The sequence below is a fragment of the Coenobita brevimanus genome, chromosome 23 (genome assembly GCF_032717465.1).
Source record: "Coenobita brevimanus isolate Jiangsu-jjx chromosome 23, ASM3271746v2, whole genome shotgun sequence".
Taxonomy (NCBI): Eukaryota; Metazoa; Arthropoda; class Malacostraca; order Decapoda; family Coenobitidae; genus Coenobita; species Coenobita brevimanus.
Window position 1 is genome coordinate 53062878 of NC_136976.1, and position 20923 is coordinate 53083800.

A 20923-nucleotide genomic window follows, 5' to 3' on the forward strand; every position below is an offset into this window, starting at 1 on the left:
ACAGCAGCCACTTAGCCTTTTACCCCTTTCCACACGAGGTTTAGTAGGGGTAGAGGTCACAGGGCCCTTTGCATGGGGCTAAAAAGCGGCGGAATTGGACAGGCGCAAATCCGACGTGGTTTCACCTTGAAAGATGACAGTAAACTGAATGCTGTTGCTTAGGGGCAGTGAAGGGCTGCCAATGTAAGCGTGGTGACAGCTGCTAATATATACGCTATGAAATGATTGGCAGGAAATCTAGACAATACATAATAAATTAGGTAGTTCCAGGTGAATGTAAATATCACTTAGGCTTCTCCCTTCCTTTCTTACATATATTTTTATTATGAGGACAGGTCATACAGTATATTTCAAGGGGAAATAAACAGGGAAGATTAGCGAACGAGTGCACGTGAGGTGTTGCTAGGTGATAATTAGCCCATTCCAGATGTATGGCAGTATCAATTACCTTTTCTCTTTCTTTTATATAATATTTTGTATAAGAAAAGGGCAAAGGGCACATTTCAATGGATAAAATGAGTGGAAAAATCCGTCCAGCATTTGTGTAGCGCGGCGCAGCTGGTCAGGTGGGAGGGGAGGATAAAGGAAGGGGGGAGTCAAGGACAGGAGAAAAATGGCTAAATTGTCAACAGTGGATGGAAGTACAGGTGACATTAGCAGAACTGAGTATAGCTGGACACTGGTAGTACTGATAGATGATACAAGCCACCACTTGAAAGCCTGGGCGAATTCAAAATAACACAGAATCACATAAGTGACGCCCTGTGGTATGATCCCTTGCTCCCGAGCGTAACAAAAGCTACACCCCACGGCTAAGGGGTTAACATATACAGAGATAGCCCGATTATCCGGGCTATATGGTGTTAAGGGGTGCCTGATTAGTCCGAAAGCACGATTAATCCGGCGGAAACACAAGTACTGTACTGTTAGACTGATTTATTTACCGGTAAATGTACACTTAAGTACCAGAAAGACCTTTACAGTTCAATGTATATTCCTCCAGCTTGTTTCAGTTTTTTTCAGACTATATTCAGTTCGGTAAATCACGTTTTCTAACTGAAAGATTTCCTCCCTGTTAGTATCGTCTCGTTCTAAAGCTGTACCTACGATTGTTTCCAGCACAATGGACGAAACTCATCGTACTCAAATGTGGACTTTGTTTCCCAACTTCCTAACTGAAGATTAGGTTAGGTTACATTATTAGGGGCAGTTAAGCTAGGTTAGGCCAGGTTTAAACACTTAGATTAGAACAGTGTCTTCTGCCATTACGTTAACGAATCAAAGAGTCGTCACACCAGAACAGATAAAAACAGCGGGGAAAGATTTAACAAGAAATGTTTATTTAACAACCCAGAAATAATAAGAAAAATATAACAGACTATCAGGATGAACTGATTTGGTAAGGTGCTTTTACTGCTTACAGCAAAGCGTATGTTTACCCCCCTCAAATACTCAATGTTCGTGAGTTCAGAAATTTGTGTGCTCCCGTGGCAGACCTTGAAACCATTTTTTCAAAGTTATAAAGTCAGTTTCTTTTTCTTACAGATGTGAAAAAACTTGTCTTGTACACCTGGCTTTTTCCCCTCCTCCCTAAACCCATTTTGTGATTTGTTATGATTCGTGAAAGAAAATTAGGGGGCATGTTACATTAGAATTTAAACATAAAGTTAGGGTGCATGTTACTTTAGCATTTAAACATATCGGCGAAAACATCTGGGATGAAAGGACCGCCGAGCTGTTTGGGATGGTAGAGAAGAGTTTTGTAAACATACCAGTGACCTTGGTTCCCTTCCCATAATTGTTCACAGTTTTTATGGCTCTCCCTAACTTAACGTTACTGACACTGGTACAGTAAAGCATTGTTCAAGGCTAGCAGCCATAAGGGGTTAATGGAATACATTATTGTTTGTATCAATACTCTCTCTTTCACACATACATGAATGAACAAAAGAATGTGCAATAAATGTACACTTAACTGTAAGGAGCAGAAATAACTGTATGCTCTGCCGGTTCGAAATGTGTTGGGAAGCGACATTGAACAAAGAATGTGGAACTGAATGCCACCTTACGAGAACACTTGAGATGAAAGTATTTTTTCTTATTAGTAAACATAATTGTTCCATTTCGTCCCCTATAATTGTGAAACTCCTAAATTTTCGTCCAAGCATACAGCCTAATAACCTTACCAATTCAATTCATATTCTCTAGTTTGTTTTTGTATTTTTCTAGTTTGTTTTCTTATTATCATAACGTTCCATAAGCCTTACCTACGTTTGTTTCCGGCATAATGGAAGAAACTCATAATTAGGGTGCATGTTACATTAGCATTTAAACATATCAGCGAAAACATCTGAGATTAAGTGGCAGGCCGCCTGACTGTTTGAGATGGTAGAGGAGGGTCGTGAAAACATACCAGTGATCTTCGTTCCCTTCCCATAATTGTTCGCAGTTTTTTATAGCTCTCCCTAACCCAGCATCCCTGACACCGGTACAGTAAAGCATTGTTCGAGGCTGACAGCTATGATGGGGTTAATGGAATGCATTATTGTTTGTATTAATACTCTCTTTCACACATACAGTACACTTAAAGAACGAACAAAAGAGTGAACAGTAAATGTAAGAGGAAGAAATAACAATGCTCTGTTGGTCCAAAATGTGTTGGGAGGCGCGATACCTAACGAAGAAGGCAGAACTGAATGCTAACTTACGAGAACACATGAGTATTTATTTATTTATTTATTTTTTTTATTTATTTATTTTTTTTCTGATTAGCAGACATTCTTGTTTCCTTTCGTTCCCTAAAACTAGGAAACCCATTACTTTTCGTCTAAGCATACAGCCTAAAGACCTCACCAGTTCACTTCATATTCCTCCAGTTTGTTTTCTGTGTTTTTCTATTTTGAGGGTAGTAAATTACCTTCTCTTGCTGAAAGATTTTCTCTTTTATCACGTTCTTTAAGCCATACCTACGATTGCTTCGGGCATAATGGAAGAAACTCATCATACACAAAAGTGGATTTAGTTTCCCAATTTCCCAACTGGAGCCCAGGTTAGGTTAAATTAGGTTAAATTATTAAGTAGTTAAGCAAGGTTATGCTACGTCAGGACTATCAGTTGCCTCACCAAACTCCATCCTACCACCCTTGTGATCGAGTTGTGAGCAGGAAGTGTGGGTGGGGGCAGGGTGAGCAAGACTCTCTGGTTTATCCATGCCTCTCTCCCTAGAAACTGGATGCTTCCTGTTTAAACCGGAGCTATCGTACGGATAATTCTATGAATTACTGTACCACTGAACCATTGGGTCACGGCCCGGATATACCGAAAGCTGGATAATCCGAGCCTGGATAATCAAGCTTCCACTGTAGTCATTGCTCGTTTTACGATGTTTTGGTTTACAATATTTCGCCACAACGATAATAGAAAAGTTCAACCCCAAAATCCAATTTACGATAAATTTCCCGCCATAACGATTTTGCCATCAGGAAGCGCCAGGCACACGCAAGGTGACTGTCGCTTGTCTCAGGCAAGATGGCGGCCCTGGCGTGCAGCGCATTGTTATGGTCCTGCTACCCCTTCAAAGCTCTGTCTTTTCAACTTTAGTTCATGTGTGCCCTCCTGTTATCGTCACCTCTCAGCCAAACATCGTACAACAGGACAGTAATCCCTAACACTTACTGAAAACTGACAAGCACAGGCGTAGGTGGAGACAATTTAGCACAGGCTGGTGCACTAGCCTTCACTGCCTCCCGTATGCAACGTTTTGCCTTTTTTATTGTGCGAACAGTTGACTCATTCACCCCAAACATACGGTCCCGAGACAATTCCCCGTAAAGTCAATTCACTGTCAAAACATGGACGATTCCCTGTCAGGACAATTCGCACCCTGGACGATTCCCCGTCATTCTATAAATATAATTACTATTGATTAATTAATACAGTACTTTAATAACTAATTTTCAGGGGGATTTTATCCATCTATCTATATCTATATACCTAGGCTGCTTCCCCCAAGGAAAGGGAGGTAGCCGAGACAGGACGACACACTCTCCATTTACTCATCCATTTAAACACATTCATTCACATCTTAGCCCTAAAGGGGATGGGTATGTTATTTTATAACTCATATAAGTTAAAAACTAGTGTACTGTACTTTCCTAAATAAATTGGTATGTAAATAAATGATGGGGAATCGTCCTGACGACGAATTGTTGCAGACATTCCTTCCCTAAGTTTGTCCAACACTTTAACTTTCTCTGTCAGCGACATCACTTTACGAGCCTGCTTTGGTGTGTTACCACATGCGTCACTAGCACCACACTTAGGCCCCATGTTGACAAACAAGGCAAGCAGTCACTGGAAGGTAGAAAAATAAACCACAAATAACGATTCGCCGGTCACACACGTTTCAACTGTCGGATTCAAACTGACTGTGTGGTGCATGGTAGACCGACCTCCCACACACACACACACACACACACACACACGTATGCTCACTGGCAGCGGGTAGGCATTTTTATATTTTATTTATTTCTCTCAAATATTAAAATTATTTATTTGAATATTATAATTTTATGTTTTAATTGTTGTACAAAAATTTTGTGGATAATCGAAATCGCATGAGAAAAGTTCGCGTGAATTAAGGGATTACTGTGGATTTGTGTGCCCAGTGGTAAGGTCAGTGCCAGTGTAGGCCCCAGTGTTATGGTTGGTGCAGGTATGGGCTGGATTCCTCTCCCCCTAACCTGTTCCTGTCTGACTCAGAGGCTGACAATTAGTGCCTGTAAGCGCAGGCTGTCCCCCAGCCTCGGGGGGGACGACTTGGACCAACACAGGAAGGAATGAAGGTGGGTTGTCATGGTTCAGTCTTGGTTAGGTGACTTTGGGAAGTTGAGTTAACGTAATCCCCCTTTAATAATGGGTTTCAATCCACCGATTTATGATAAAATCGGTATACGATAAGGTATGACCTGATGTAATCTCATCGTAAAACAAGAAATGACTATGCGGGTGTCTCTGTTACCTAACCCCCATGGATGTTAAGAGAGCACTGTAATTGCTTGGCCATGATTTATAGGTTTGCTTGACCAGGTAGTGTAGTGTCATACAATAGGAACAAGTGTTGTATGATGTACTGTAGTGGCCCTTTTCACTGGCTTTCAAGTTAGGGTATGTACAGTCAGGGAAAGTTCCACATTACCCACCTCCCGAAGCACTGGTGTGAGACGGGCGAATGTGAAGCGGCAGCCAGACCTCATATGTCTGGTAACTGTGAGTGTGAAGGAGGTGGAGGTTGGGGACTGGGGGCACAGGAGGGTTTAGTGATAGATTGGGAATCTCGTGTAAGTCTGCAATGTTTGACTTGGATGGTGTGTTTGAGTTAGTAACTACTGTAGAGATGACAATATAATGCTAGCATTTTATGAAAAAATTATGTAAATGTCTGTAGAGTTAGTGTTGTCAGGAAAGTTTACTGGTTTCGGACGGAGGTTTGAATGCTTTCATTCCCTCTCAACTTTAACATGAGACGTTTCCCCACAAGATATTCGTAATGATATAACGTATATTTATATTTTGTGTTGACTCAAAAACAAAGGCACAATATTATCTACCCATCCGTCTATCTGTCTGTATCTATCTATGTCCATCTATCTGTCAGTCTATATACAGTAGGCTCGCACAGTGCGCGAGAGATTGGGCGGTCCACGACCTCGCGCACTGGGAATTCGCGTACTGGGAATACATAATCTTATGGGAATAATTACATTTGGGCGGTACCCCCTCATACCTGGACATTTTTTGGCCCTTAGAGACATAATAAAGGTCATATTTTTCAGACATTGTACTAAAGCTATAGCTACAATAACAAAACTATGGGTAGTCACCTTAACAACAGTAGGCAACGGGCCTGATGACCTAAAATAACAGGGGTTCCGAGGCATGGCAACACTTACAGCGCTGCACTCCCCACTGCACCTCCCACCGCACCAACACTTCCCTCCACAGACTCCTCTTGAGCACCTTCCCCAGGAGCATCAAAGTCACTCACTTCGGCCATAAACCCTTCAAAGTCCAATGCTGACACTTCTGACATTGCATCCTCTTCATCCTCAACAGGAACAGGAGCAGATGACACGTGACGCGCTGCGTGAGGGGTGGTTGTGCACTAATAGAAAATGGCATTTTTGAGCCACTCCTTGTCTCTGCCTCGCGTTTTGTGCGGTTAACTCGCGCATTCAAGGGTTTTTGGTTATGATTTTTGGTCACTCGCGCACAATGCGAATCGCGCACTGTGATGACGCGCACTGTGCGAACCTACTGTATATATCTGTCTATCTATCTATCTCTCTATCTATATAGATATATAGATAAATTTATATACATTATCTACCTATGGATGGAATAGTTGGTGAGTGGGGTGTGCCTGCTGAGATAGATGAGAATGGGAGTGCGTTAGTGGACATTTGTGCTGGGAGGGGGTTGGTGATAGCCAATACCCCCTTCAGGCATAAAATGATTCACAGGTATACATGGCGAGTGATGAGAAGGGTGGGTGGTGAACTGAATGAAAGGAAGGCAATGATTGATTATGTGTGTGTGGATGAAAGGATGCGAAGATGTGTAATGGATGCAAGAGTGTATAGAGGTTGGGGGAGTGGACTTTCTGACCACTACTTGGTGATGGCCAGAATTAAAGTACAAGAAAGTTGGAGGAATAGAAGAAGGGAAAGACGAGAGGAAGGAGTAGTTGCAAGGAGAGTGGAAAGGTTACAGGAGGATGAGAAAAAGGCAGAGTATAAGAGAGAAGTGGAGGAACGATTGGGCAAATATGAATTGGAGCAGATGGGAGACGTGGAAGGTGTGTGTAGAATATTTACAGAAGAAATATGTGCAGCATGTGATGTGGTGTGTGGAAGGAAGAGAAGACGGAGGGGGGTGCAAGGAACAGCGTGGTGGACTGAAGAGGTGAAACAGGCTGTGGCACAAAAGAAGAAAGCATACAATGAATGGATGAGAAATAGGGGCGTGGAAGAGGTTGAGAGGCGGAAGAGAGAGTTATATGTAGAAAGGAAGAGAGAGGTGAAAAGATTAGTAAGAAGAGAGTGGATGAGGAATTTGGAAGAAATCTGAGTGTAAAGTGGAGGGACTGTAAGAAAATGTTCTGGAGAGAGGTGAAAAGAGTAAGACAGGGTGGAAGTGAAGTTAGCAGGGGAGTGAAAGATAAAAATGGTAGATTACTAGTGGAGAAGGGAGAAAAAGTGAGCAGATGGAGAAAACACTTTAAGGAATTGTTGAACGTAGAGGATGGAAGTAATGCGAGTATAAGTGGCTGGGGAATGGCTGGGAGAAGGAGGGAGGTGAGAAGACAGGAAGAAATCAGTAGGATAGAAGTTGTGGAAGCAATGAAGAAAGTTAAATCGGGGAAAGCCCCAGGAATTGATAGAGTGTGTGGTGAAATGCTGAAGCATGGGGGAGAGATAGTAGTAGAATGGATGTGGAAGATGTGCAGATTGGCGTGGGAGGAAGGTAGAGTCCCGGAGGATTGGAAGTCAGGTATAATTATTCCCTTGTACAAAGGAAAAGGGGAAAAAGAAGTGTGTGGTAATCATAGGGGCATTTGTCTTCTTAGTATAATAGGAAAAGTGTATGGTAGGATACTTATTGACAGAGTTAGAGAAAGAGCAGAGAAATTAGTTGGAGAAGAACAGGGAGGCTTTAGGAAGGGAAGAGGTTGTGTAGATCAGATATTCATTCTCAGATCTTTAGTGGAAAAGTTTCTAGAGAAGGGAAAGAAGTTGTATGCGGCATTCATGGATTTGGAGAAAGCATATGACAGGGTGGATAGACAAGGATTGTGGAAAGTGTTAAGAATATATGGAGTAGATGGGAAGTTGTTGAATGCTGTGAAGAGTATGTACGATGGTGCGTAGGCTGCAGTGCGTGTGGATGGTGAACTAAGTGAATTTTTCTCTTTGAAGGTTGGGTTGAAACAGGGATGTGTCATGTCTCCATGGTTGTTCAATCTGTACATGGATGGGGTAATAAAAGAGGTACAAGGTAGGGTAGTGGATGTTGGAGTGGCCATGGTGAGAGAGGATAGTGTTTGGAAACTCCCTGTGCTGTTGTTTGCAGATGATACTGTGTTGTTGAGTGAAGACGAAGGAGAGCTGCAAGGCTTGGTGGATGAGTTTGGGAGAGTGTGTAAGAAACGGAATCTAAAGGTGAATGTAGGGAAGATTAAAGTGATGGTCTTTGAGAGAGGTGAAGTCAGTGAATGTACAGCGAGGTTGGATGGTGAGGAATTGGAAAATGTGAGTACGTTTAAGTACTTGGGTAGTGTGATGAGTAAGGATGGAGGTTTGGAGGGTGAAGTGCATGAAAGGGTACAGCAGGGAAGAAAGGTTACTGGTTCCTTGAAAGCAGTGATAAGAAACAGGGAAGTGAGCATGGAAGTGAAAAAGTTACTACATGACAGTATTGTGATACCAACTCTAACGTACGGAAGTGAAGCTTGGACGTTGTTGGAAGGACACAAGTCAAGAGTGAGAGCAGTGGAAATGAGTTATTTAAGAGGAGCCTGTGGAGTCACATGGAGAGACAGGCTGACGAATGAGGGTATAAAGGAGCGTTGTGGTGCTGATGTGGATGTGATAGGAAGCATTATGAGGAACACACTGAGGTGGTTTGGCCATGTGGAGAGGATGGAGGGTGAAAGACTGACGAAGAGAGTGTATGTGAGTGAGGTGGAGGGGGAAAGAGGGAGGGGGAGGCCGAGGATGAGATGGAGGGATGGGGTGGAGAGGTATATGAGAGAGGGGGGTGTGAGCTGGGAGCAGGGGAGTGAAATGGCGGTGGACAGGACGATGTGGAGGCGATTTGTTTGTGGCCACCCCAAACGGGATTGAGGCGTCTGGCAATAGATAGATAGATAGAGATCTATCTATCTATCTCGTTTCGTTTTTAAAGGCTCCAACATGCTTGCATGTGTCGGCCTTGGTCACCTAATGGCGGCTCTCCACGCTGCACGATCCATTGCAGCCTCCCTGTTCAGTCCCTTAACCCTAAGGTCACACTTAATGACCTCATCCCATGTCTTTCTCGGTCTACCCCTCATAACCCCACCCCCAATATTAACACTTCTCACCTTCCTCACCCAATTATCATCCCCCATCCTCTCCACATGTTCAAACCACTTCAATCTACCTCTTCTCATCACAACACCAATACACTCCAGTCCCATCCTACCTCTCAACTCTTCCATTGTAAACCCAGCCCCTCCAGGCCTTGGACGCAGGGACGCACTGCACATCCACCTAATCATTGTCATTTCTGTACGTCTGAGCCGGCAAATGTCTTCCTCCTTCACTGCCCAGGTCTCACTGCCATACAGCATTACACTCCTAACACATGCTGCATACAAAGACCCCTTAGCATGTAGGGAGAGCCCTCTCAATGTCAGGAGAGGCAAGAGCTCCCTGAACTTCTTCCAAGCACTTCTCACCCTAGCCACAGAGCTAGCTCCAGCCCCACCTCCAGCACACAACATGTCTCCCAAATAACAAAACTCTTCCACACACTCAAGAGATTCACCAGCAAGTTCAATCCTTTCACGTCTGACGATCTCTACCTGCTCACCCCGGCACGCCGTACACATAAAATCAGCATTATCTCGCAGTCTACCTCTGATACCACTACATCTCTTATGCACCCATTTATCACACACACCGCACAAGATGGAATTACTTCCCACGCCCTTGTGGGAAACTGCACATGGCCACTCTCCCTCGTCTTTGACAGTACCGCCACCAACCCTAGATATCATCACTTTTGTTGTATCTGCATTTACCCTTAAACCCTTTTGCCCCATACCATCTCTCCACTTCCTAAACCTTTCCTCCGCCTTCCTTTCATTCTCTGCAATCAACACCAAATCATCAGCATACAACTCCCACGGGAGTCCGTTTCTAAAGTCACGTGAAAGGGCTTCAAGTACCATGATAAACAACATGGGACTCAAGACTGACCCCTGATGCACACCAACATTCACGGAAAACTCATCACTCAAATCTCCATTCACTCTCACCTGGGTGTGAGCACCCACATACATGGCCATAACCACCCTAACCAGCCACTCCTCCAAGCCAAGCTTTCTCATTGTCCACTTCACCACCTCTCTAGGGACTCTGTCAAAGGCCTTTTCCAAATCAACAAAAACAAAATAAAGATCCCGTCTCCTACCAATATATTTTTCCTAAAGCTGTCGAACGATGAACATGGCATCAGTGGTCCCCCTACCTCGTATAAACCCAAACTGCATCTCATCAATATTCACTCTTTCTGTAATCATACCTTCTAAAACTCTCTCCATTACCTTCATTATCTGATCTAAAAGCTTTATACCTCTATGATTTCCTCTTTCCAGGGCATCACCCTTCCCTTTATACACATTTACCATTACACTCTTCAGCCAGTCATCTGGGACAACACACTCATAAATAATCCTATTTATCAGGTCAGTGACTAAACTCACCCCTATATCGCCTGAGGCCTTCAACATTTCGGCAGTCAACCCAGACACATCTGCTGCCTTCCCCACCCTCATCCTGCCTATTGCCTCACTCACAGTAGCAGTATCAAAGGCCAAGGGCCAGACACTGGATCTGCTGGCTCCAAACCTTCCCTGTCCCAGTCAAACTCCTCATTCAACAACCGGTTATAATGCTCTCTCCATGCATCTTTAATATCCTCACTGTTCACCACTACCCTTCCTTCATCATTCTTCACACACTGCTCACCTATGATATCCCGATTATCCCTCTTCACCTGACCTGCCACCCTAAATATATTTTTCCTCTCTCCATGATTTAGGTTATCAAGTAATTGTCTCTGTGACTCAGACTTTGCCCTGTATACCTCTCTCCTAGCCCTATGTTTGGCAACCAAATATCCCTCTTTGCTACCACCCTTCTTCCATTCCCGGAAAAGCCTTCTTTTCTCCTTAATTGCAGCTTCTACATCCTCATCCCACCACCAAGTTACTTTATGTCTTGGTGGTCCTCTTGTCCAGCCGCATGTTACATCAGTAACTCTCAAGAAATTGTTCTTGAGGGCTCTGTACTGTTCATTAACGCTTCTGTCTACAGCTCCCTGTTCAGCCACTACTCTCCTCAACTCGCTATAGAAGGCATCCCTTACTACTTGGTTTTTCAGCTTCCATATTTTCCTCCTAGGTACATAAGTCCTCTTTTTCATCACTTGTTCTTTAAGCACCATATCACAAATCAATAGTTTGTGCTGCTGCACACACTCCTCACTTCCTATAACTTTAACATCCCTCACTAACCTCCTATCGGCCCTCCAAACCAGAAAATAATCTATCTGACTGCTATTTCCCCCAGACTCATACATAATTAACCTACTGTCTCTTTTCCTAAAATATGTGTTGCACACAATCATGTCTGTTGCCTCCCCAAACTCGAGTATCCTTTCCCCTTCTGCATTCCTTAGACCATATGCACATCCCCCATGCACTCCTTCATAACCTTGTGCCGCTTCACCTACATGACCATTTAAGTCCCCTCCCAAAATCACTATCTCATCATCCCGCATACCACCCACTACATGTATTAAATCATCCCAAAATCTATCTTTCTCTGATTCATCCAATCCTGCCTGTGGAGCAAATGCTGATATATTCTCAGCTATCTTTCTTCCCAACAGAATTTTCGCTACCAGTATCCTATCGCTTACTCTCAAAACATTCATAACATATTCCACCCATTTCTCCGCAGCCATCACACCAACACCTCCATATCCGTCTGTCCCCCCCTGCCAAAACAACTTATAGCAACAGTCCTTCCCAACAATCTTTCTGGCTGATCCACCCCTGTATCGGACTTCCTGCAAACACGCCACATCCACCCACCTCCTACTGAATGCCTCAGCGACTTCCCCTGCTCTTCCCCTCAAACTTCCCAGATTCCATGAACCCACCGTTATCCCCATGGGTGAATTACTGTCCTCAGGCTTGCTTTGAAGCCTTTTTTGTTTTGTCATCTTCAGTATTAATAAATGGGGACAGACACAACACAGGTCCCACTCACTGCACAATCCCAGGTCCAGGCAATGGATCTGGGACCCCTAGCCCACCAGCTTACCAGTGGCTGTGGTAGTGGCCTCGGGGCACCCTACCAGGACAGCTGCAGGGACCCTCCAAGCGCGTCTTGGCACTGCAACTATCCCGCCATTATACACCCACTGATAGGGCAGCCTCCTGGGGTGGTACTCCCAGGTTCGGGCCCCTCTCTATTGGGTGGAAGCGGCAGCCTGGGAACCGCAAAGCCCTGTACCCTCTAGCACAGGCCCGAGCCCCATCTCGCCCTGGACCCATGATCTATGCCGGCAGAACCCCCGCCACGCCTCCCTCCAGAAGTCCGCCACTAGGTAGCGGGGGCAAAGTTTTCTGGCCGCATGCCCTTGCTGGCGCCAACCCCTGTAACGTAGTGGGATACGTTGTGTGAAATGTAAAGTGCATGTGGTGTAGTGCATAGATAGTTAGAGGAAATGTTTGGGAGAGTATGCTGGTCTACTCTCCATGTTCCTGTCACACTGAAAAGGTCAGCAAAGGGGGATGGTTAGATAGCTAGTGAAACAGGAGCTCCAGCTCTCCCTATCACCAGCATTCCCATTCCCCTCGGGAGTAGTACCCTGTTCGGCCCGTGCTACGGCCTCCTCCTATCTATATATATAAATTTGTTTATGTATCCTCTGTCATCCCACTGTAAACATTTGCCTGCAAACATTTCCGGTGTTATTCTGATAATTGCTCATCTCGAACTAAAGAGTCTAAGGCAGTGTATAAAAATAATAATGAAAAATCTATGTGAGTGATTAACAGGTTTTTCGTTTTCCTTTAGACAGAATGATATGAGATGTCCTAATTATAAGATCAGTCTCCATACCCATCATTCCTATCGAACATTACAAAACGAATGCAAAGAAGCACACCTTTGACAGTAAGCATGTATTGATAATGTGACACTAGCAACTCTCCAAACCCTCCCACCCCCACCACCCTCCCTTCCACTCACAGTTACCAGACAAGTGGAGTTTGGCTGCTGCTTCATGACTATTCGTTGACCACCAATGCTTCGAAAAGTGGGTAATGCAGAATTTTACTGACTGTACAAAGGGGGGCCAGGGGAGAAGTCCATTATCAGGATAGAGCCATTACCCAGACATTACTTTGGCTCTGTTACGTCAGATAATCGAAGGATTACTGTATTGAAGTTCATATTATTGTATTAGAAATTTAGATCAGCATATGTTCAGCACTGTACTGGGCCAGCCTTGCATAACTTTTCTATCCCGTTCTAAGGTCAGGGGTGTTTTCAGGGGAGAGTGTCCAACAACTTACATGTTCATGTCTGGTATGTTCACCAAATTGTTGTGCCATTTGTTTAAACCATGATTTAAAAAAAAAAAAAAAAAAAAAAAAAAAAAAAAAAGCACGCCGTCACGTCATTGGCCCAGCATCAGTTGGCTAACAAATGACACATCAGTGCGTCATCAGCCCAGAATAGTGTTAACTGTTGATAATGAAGGAAAAATTAAAAACTGCATTGCCTTGTCATAATAATAGACACTTTTGTTTGAATAGGTGAAGGGAGCCTATCTAGCACTGGCCATGGTAGCAGAAGGATGTGCGGACACACTACGGCACAAACACCTCCACCCCCTCCTCCAGTGCATCTGTCATGGGATCACCACTGACAACCAGGTGCTGTATGCTCAGTTTAACCCATTGAGTCTGGATGATTTCCTTTTTAGCTTATTCTTGCTGCTACCAGACAATTTTACTTAGAAAAAGCCTGTCATATGTTGGGGTTTATAAAGGCTGTATCCAACCTCTTTAACCCTATTCGATGCATCCCTTGGCAATTTCCCACACTCATGACCCTAGCATCGTAAAAAACTTCTAGAGTAATGTTATTGGTATGAGAAAGTTAGACGAAAACATTCAAAGCCGTCGTCGCACTAGCAGGCAAGTGACACCGAACGTATCGTACAGCACACACACACACACACACACACACACACACACACGGAGAAACATCCGAAGAGAGCAGACGTCCCAGCCATCGCTGCTAACCTTAAGTAGTTTCAGGAATTTTGTCTGTCCTGTCTCCTAAGGTCTTGTTTTAAATTTAAAATAATGAACGTTAATAGACTACCAAAAATGTAAAGATTTATTGGCTAGACTGTACATGAATGTTTGTAGTTTTTTTCGGTAACAGCTGTTTTGGTATTTAACCAACATCAAACATGGCCGAAAATATAAACAATGAGGGACTAGAATTTCAAGGTTTTGATGCAAATACCAATGTCATGGACCTGGTTAAAACATTAATTATGAGGATTAGTGAATTTGAAAAGAAAGTAGAGAATCTAGTGATAAAGGATGTGTCTGTAAATATGGAAACCACCATACAGAGTCTAATCCAATCCAGTGAAACAGTGAATGAAGAGATTAGGAATTTGAAGCGGGAAAATGTTGAACTGAGGAGGAAACTAGAAGAGAGTACTAATAAAACGGAGAAGGTGAGTAATGTATTAGAAGAACATAAGGCAAAGTGGGCACACGTAGAAGAAGAACAGAAAGAAGTGGTCAGTTTAAGAGAGATCATCCAGGAAGAAAGGGAAATGAACAAGAAAGAAATGGAAGAAAATGTAGTGAAAATACTGAAGAAAAAAGAGAAAATAGTGAGAGAAACTGTAGAAAGGAGCAGATGTGTGGTAGTATTTGAAAACAGGGAAGAGGAAGAAAAGGTTAGGTTCGTAAGACTCGAGAGAGACACGAACCTGATGAGAGGAATATTAGGCAAGATTGACCCTGAAGGAGACAGAGGGTAAAAGAAATTGAGGAAGTAAGGAGGATAGGGCCTTATAAGAAAGGGGAAACAAGACCAATGAGAGTCAAGTTTACATCAGAAAGTGTAATAAATGAGATACTTAAAGTGACCTGGAAATTAAGCAAAGAGGCGGGGATGGAAAATATTATAATAAGAAAAGATCTGAATGAAGAAGAAAGAGAAGTTTTAAAATCATTAAAGGAAGAAAAGAAAAAAAATGATAAGAGGACAGAGGAAGAATGTAATACTTTTTTTTGGAGAGTATTGGATATGAAAGTAAGGAAATGGTATTTAAGGAAATAGAAGTGAAGGAAACTAAGGGGGATGGTTGTGAAAGATCAGAAGTTGAGGAAGTGGTACGGACAGAGAGTAGGAGAGAAGAGGGTATTAAAAACGTCAAAAATAATTTGAAGGTGATATATACTAATGTTGATGGTTTCATATCGACAAGGATCGAAATTAACGATTTCTTGAGAGAACATGAACCTGATGTCATGTGCTTTGTAGAGACCAAATTAAGAGAAGAAATTGATGTTCATTTGGGAGATGGTAAATACAAACTGTGGAGAAAAGACAGAAAAGAAAAAAAGGGAGGAGGAGTGATGATAGCAGTGAAGAACAACATAAATGTAGATACTGTGGAAATGGGAGAAGGCAGGGCTGAAGTGATATATATGAAATTAGAAACTGGAGAGAATGTTAAGAGAGATATGGCGGTAGTGTATGTTCCCCCAAAGACGAGAGCATGGAAGGATGACGAATACCATGAGATGTTGTCAGATATGGCTAGCTATTTGCAAAAATAATTGAGAAAAGCAATAATATAATTTTGGTGGGTGACTTTAATTGTAAAGAGGTGAACTGGGAGGAATGGTACTCGGGAGGCGGCGAGGATTCGTGGGGCACTATGTTATTAAATATAAAAATGAATAATGTGATGACGCAATGGGTCAAAGAAGAGACACGGTTTCGAGGTGAGGACACACCAGCAAGGTTAGATTTACTGTTCACCAAAGAACCCGATGTAATAGAATCATTGGAATATCTCTGTCCTTTGGGAAAAAGTGATCACGTGGTCATTGAGTTCCAGATGTTAATAGGAAACGTCGAGCTAAGAGATGAGCTTCATAGACAGGGAAGCTACAACTTTGGGAAAGCAAATTTTACAGGATTGAGAAACTTTTTTGAAAATGCGGATTGGAGAAAATTCAGAGAAACAAGAGAGATACAGAGGAAGTGGGATATCTTTCTAGACCTCTATAATTTGGGAGTTGAAAAAGTTGTACCAAGAGTAAGAGGGAAAGAAAACAGGAAAAAGGAGTGGTTTAATAGAAGGTATATGATAACAAAAAAAAGAGAGAGATAAGGCGTGGAACAATTGGAGAAAGAGAGGTAACGACAGAACAAAGGAAGAATATAAAAGAACAAGAAATGAATACACAAGAATACGTAGAGAAGAAGAAAGGAATTTTCATTCATTCATTCATTGCCAGACGCCATGTATCCCAAACGGGGTGGCCAACGGCTTAGAGTTAATTGTTTTACAGGGAGGGGCACTAATCCTCCACCAGCCCCACTTGACACGTATGGAGAACGTTATGCCAACAGCATCTAGTGTTCCCAGGCGGTCACCCATCCAAGTACTAACCAGACCCAACGTTGCTTAAGGAATTTTGAAAAAGGTATAATTGACAAATGCAAGGATGAACCCAAACTGTTTTATAGATTTGTTAATGGCAAACTGAAACAAAAGGAAGGAATCACCAAACTGAAAGTAGAAGGAGAGGTCTTTAACCCCTTAACCGTGGGGCGTCACTTTCGTGACGCTTGGAAGCAAGGGATCATACTGCGGGGCGTCGCTTTTGTGATTCTGTGTTATTTTGAATTCACCCGGGCTTCCAAGTGGGGGCTTGTATCATCTATCAGTACTGCCAATGTCCAACACTAGTCAGCACTCCTAATCTCATCTGTACTCCCATCCATTGTTGACAATTTAGCCATTTCTCCCCGTTCTTGACTCCCCTCCCTACCCCCCCTCCATTACCCTATCCTCTCGCCTGCCCGGCCGTGCTACGCTAAGTAAATCTTCCCTGGAATTTTTCACTGATTTCATCCATTGAAATAAGCGCTATGTCCTATTCTTATACCAAATAATATATACAAGAAAGAAATAAGGTAAGTGAGAGTGCCATACACCTGGAATTGGCTAATTATCACCTGACAACACCTCACGTGCACTCGTTCGCTAATTTTCGCTGTTTTTTTCCCCTTGAAATATGCCGTATAATCTATTTTCGTAATAAATATACATGTAAGGAGGGAAGGGAGAAGCCTAAGTGATATTTACATTCACCTGGAACTACCTAATTTATAATGTATTGTCTAGATTTCCTGCCAATCATATCAGTGCTAGACAAAGCTGTTTCAAGATATAACATTGGTAGCTCTGAATATATATCTCCTAAGTAGGCCTCTAATCTATTTTCGTAATAAATATACATGTAAGGAGGGAAGGGAGAAGCCTAAGTGATATTTACATTCACCTGGAACTACCAAATTTATAATGTATTGTCTAGATTTCCTGCCAATCATATCAGTGCTAGACTTAGCTGTTTCAAGAAGTAATATTGGTAACTCTGAATAACCCCTAGCAGGCCTCCATGCTTGTCCTCCGTTATCAGTTCACTCTCATCATCCGAAGCGAGAGTACGTATGTTTCTTCTTGCTGACTTCAAGGCCTTTTTTCACCCCCATGCAAATGGCCCTGTGACCTTTACCCCCTACTAAACCTCGTGTGGAAAGAGGTAAAGGGCTGACAATTGATAAAAGAGTGACTACGATCTTTCTATTGAGTAAAACAGTGCAAGTGGAATTGTAAATAATGTGTAAATAATGTGTAAACAGCAAGTGAAAGTAATGAATGTAAATATATGTGAACAATGGAAAATAGTTTTATAAGTTATTTCAAGTGACAGTGCACAACACAGTGTAAATAAAATAGAAATGTAAATAACGTAAATAAAATAGAGAACGTAAATAGAAATGTAAATGAGTAGTATTATAAGAATACGAGTATATACCCTAGGAGTAATGAAAGTGAAAGTTTCACTCTAGCATGTCTGAATGCTATGAGTTATGAGAGTGAAGATGAAAGTGACATTCACTGTCAATGCCAGTATACAGGACGAGAAAGTGAATGCTACGTATTTTACTGAAAGAAATTGAATCCCTACAGTGACAATAAACTAATACTACTGAAGGAAACTTATGGATAAAGACTGTAGATATATATAAGTGTTATATAGTAATAGAAATATGAAGTGTGAGGGGTTTTATGAATAATAAATGACAGACTACCAAGAGCGAACTAGTGCCAGTGCGACGATCAGACGCGCTCGTAATTTCCATTGCTTTCACAGTGTTTTTTTTTTTGAGTATGGATCCCAAACTACTTGAAAATTGTAGAATTGTGTTTATAGTGTTTGTATCTGGCTGTGGTAATCATATTACGGGTTGTCGGGAAGTGTAAAGTGGAGACTTCGTTACCCTACTTCAGAGGTCTCCACAAGTCCTACGGTAACCGACGAAGGCTCAACAATCATTCCAGGAGAAAGCTGAAGGTATGTGCCATAAGCATATGTAATTTTATTATTCTAGGACTAATAACTGATTTTTGGCAAATATTTTTTGAGAGTCTGTCGGAGCCCAAATAACCCTGCGGCACACGCAAGTCATTGGTAAACAAGCCCGCGGTGTAGGGGTTAAGGATGCGGCAATGCAAGCAGAAATAATGAACAAACGTTTCCAGTCAGTTTTCATTAAAGAAAAGGAGCTTGTGGAAGGGGAGGGAGTGATTAGAAATGTTCCAGTGATGAAAGATATAAAAGTGGAGGTACAGGAAGTGTATAAATTACTGGAAACTCAAGATGTAAGGAAAGCCCGAGGACCTGATGGAATTTCTAATTGGGTACTGAAGGAATGCAGAGAACAACTGGCGGATAAAATTCACAGCTTAATCGTATGCTCACTGGAAGAGGGGAAAATGCCAAAAGAATGGAAGAGGGCAAATGTGGTACCAATTTACAAGGGAGGAAACAGGGAAGAACCCCTGAATTATAGACCAGTGTCTCTAACCAGCATGGTCGCAAAATTGAGTGAGAGAATCCTGAAAGACAGATAGATAAAATATCTGGAAGAGATGAATATTTTGGCTGAATGTCAGTTTGGATTCAGAAGTGGAAGGTCATGTGTTTCTAACTTGTTGAGCTTTTACTCAAGAGCGATTGATGTGGTACAGGAGAGAGATGGTTGGGTGGATTGTGTGTACTTAGAGAAGGCCTTTGGATTTGCCGAATAATAAAGAAACCTACCCACTCAGTACCTTAAATACATTGGTGAACACTGTCATCACCACTAATGGTATTACAACTGTGTTTAGAGAGAGTACTGTATACTGTACAACACTGTAATCAATACAGCACTATACCTGCATCTGAAAATATATATATAAATTAGTGAACATATACAAGTGTATTGACACAGTAGGCCTACAAGTCAGATAACACTTCCTGGTTGGCCGAAATGATACCGAATATTACCTGCCAGCTCAGTTCATCACTTGTATTGGTGAACACTGTCATCACTACTTATATTATTACAAATATGTTTGGAGTGAGTACTGTATACAGTACTTTTTCCAAACAGAAAATAAAACAGTCCAAAAATTACATAAAATAAAGTGGAGGAATATGAATTGGTAATATCTTTTTGATGAAAGTTAAACGGACATTTAGAGCTCGTTCTTTTGTTCGTGTTTTTGTTTACGTGTGATAGGGAGAGTATTGATGCAAACAGTAATGTAGTCCATTAACCCCTAAATAACCTCCGGCACTGAACAACCCTTTACAGTACCAATGTCAGTGATGTCAAGTTAGTGTGAGCTATAAAAAAAAAAACTGAACAATTATGGGAAGGGAACGAAGGGCACTGGTATGTGTACACGACTCTACTACGATTCCAAGCAGTCAGATGGTCGCTTTATCTCAGATGTTTTCGCGCATTTGGTAAATGCACCGTAACTCTATCAATTCTCCCGTGAATCATAGCAAATCGTAGCATGGGTTTAGGAATCTAAATAACACACTGCTAGGTGCGCTAGACGATTATCTTCACATCTTTAAGAAAATGGAAGAAATTTAATCTCTCTCTGAGTACATAGAGTAAGTTTCTTTCATTCTTCTGAAACCAATTTATTTTTCTTAAAGATGTGAAGATAATTGTCTGGCACTCCTAGCAATGTGTTATTTAGCCTCCTAAACCCATGCTATGGTTCGATATGAGTCATGGAAGAATTGATAAAGTTATCGTGCATTTACCAGATGGGTGAAAACATCTGAGATAAAGCGACTGCCTGACTGCTTGCAATCATAGTGTAGAGTTGTGTAAACATACCAGTGACCTTCGTTCCCTCCCCATAATTGTTTTTTTTTTTTTTTTTTTTTTTTTTTTTTAGCTCTCACTAACTTGACATCACTGACATCGGTATAGTAAAAGGTTGTTCAATGCCGGGGGTTATTAAGGGGTTAATAGAATATATTACTGTTTCCATCAATACTCTCTCTCTCTCTCTCACATAAACACAAAAACGAACAAAAGAATGTACGTTAAATTACGTTTAACTTTCATCAGAAAGACCTTACCAATTCATATTCCTCCAGTTTATTTTATGTATTTTTCCGACTTTAGGTTAGGTTAGGATTGGTTAAATTATTAGGTACAGTTAACTTGGTTAGGTTAGGTTTAATTAAACACTTACCACAGTCCTTTCCACCATTATGCAGAGGAATCAAAATACAAGAGCTGTCACAGCCATACAGCTAAAAACAATGGGGAAACTTATTTAAAAGGCAACATTTATTTATGGGTAATGCATTACTGTATCATTGGTTCATGGGCCACGCAATTACTGATAAATGTCATTTTCAGGAAGGCGTCAAGAATGAGCGAATTTCAAG

General features: G+C 42.0%; 1 protein-coding gene across 1 annotated transcript in view; it reads left to right on the forward strand.

Annotated features, from left to right (window-relative positions):
• LOC145392974 (importin-4-like) overlaps positions 1-20923 on the forward strand; it is a 332091-nt gene that overhangs the window by 129758 nt on the left and 181410 nt on the right. Inside the window, exon 8 of the mRNA XM_080267268.1 lies at positions 13658-13777. Coding sequence (XP_080123394.1) covers positions 13658-13777 — 120 coding nt within the window. The remainder of the gene's footprint in view (positions 1-13657; positions 13778-20923) is intronic.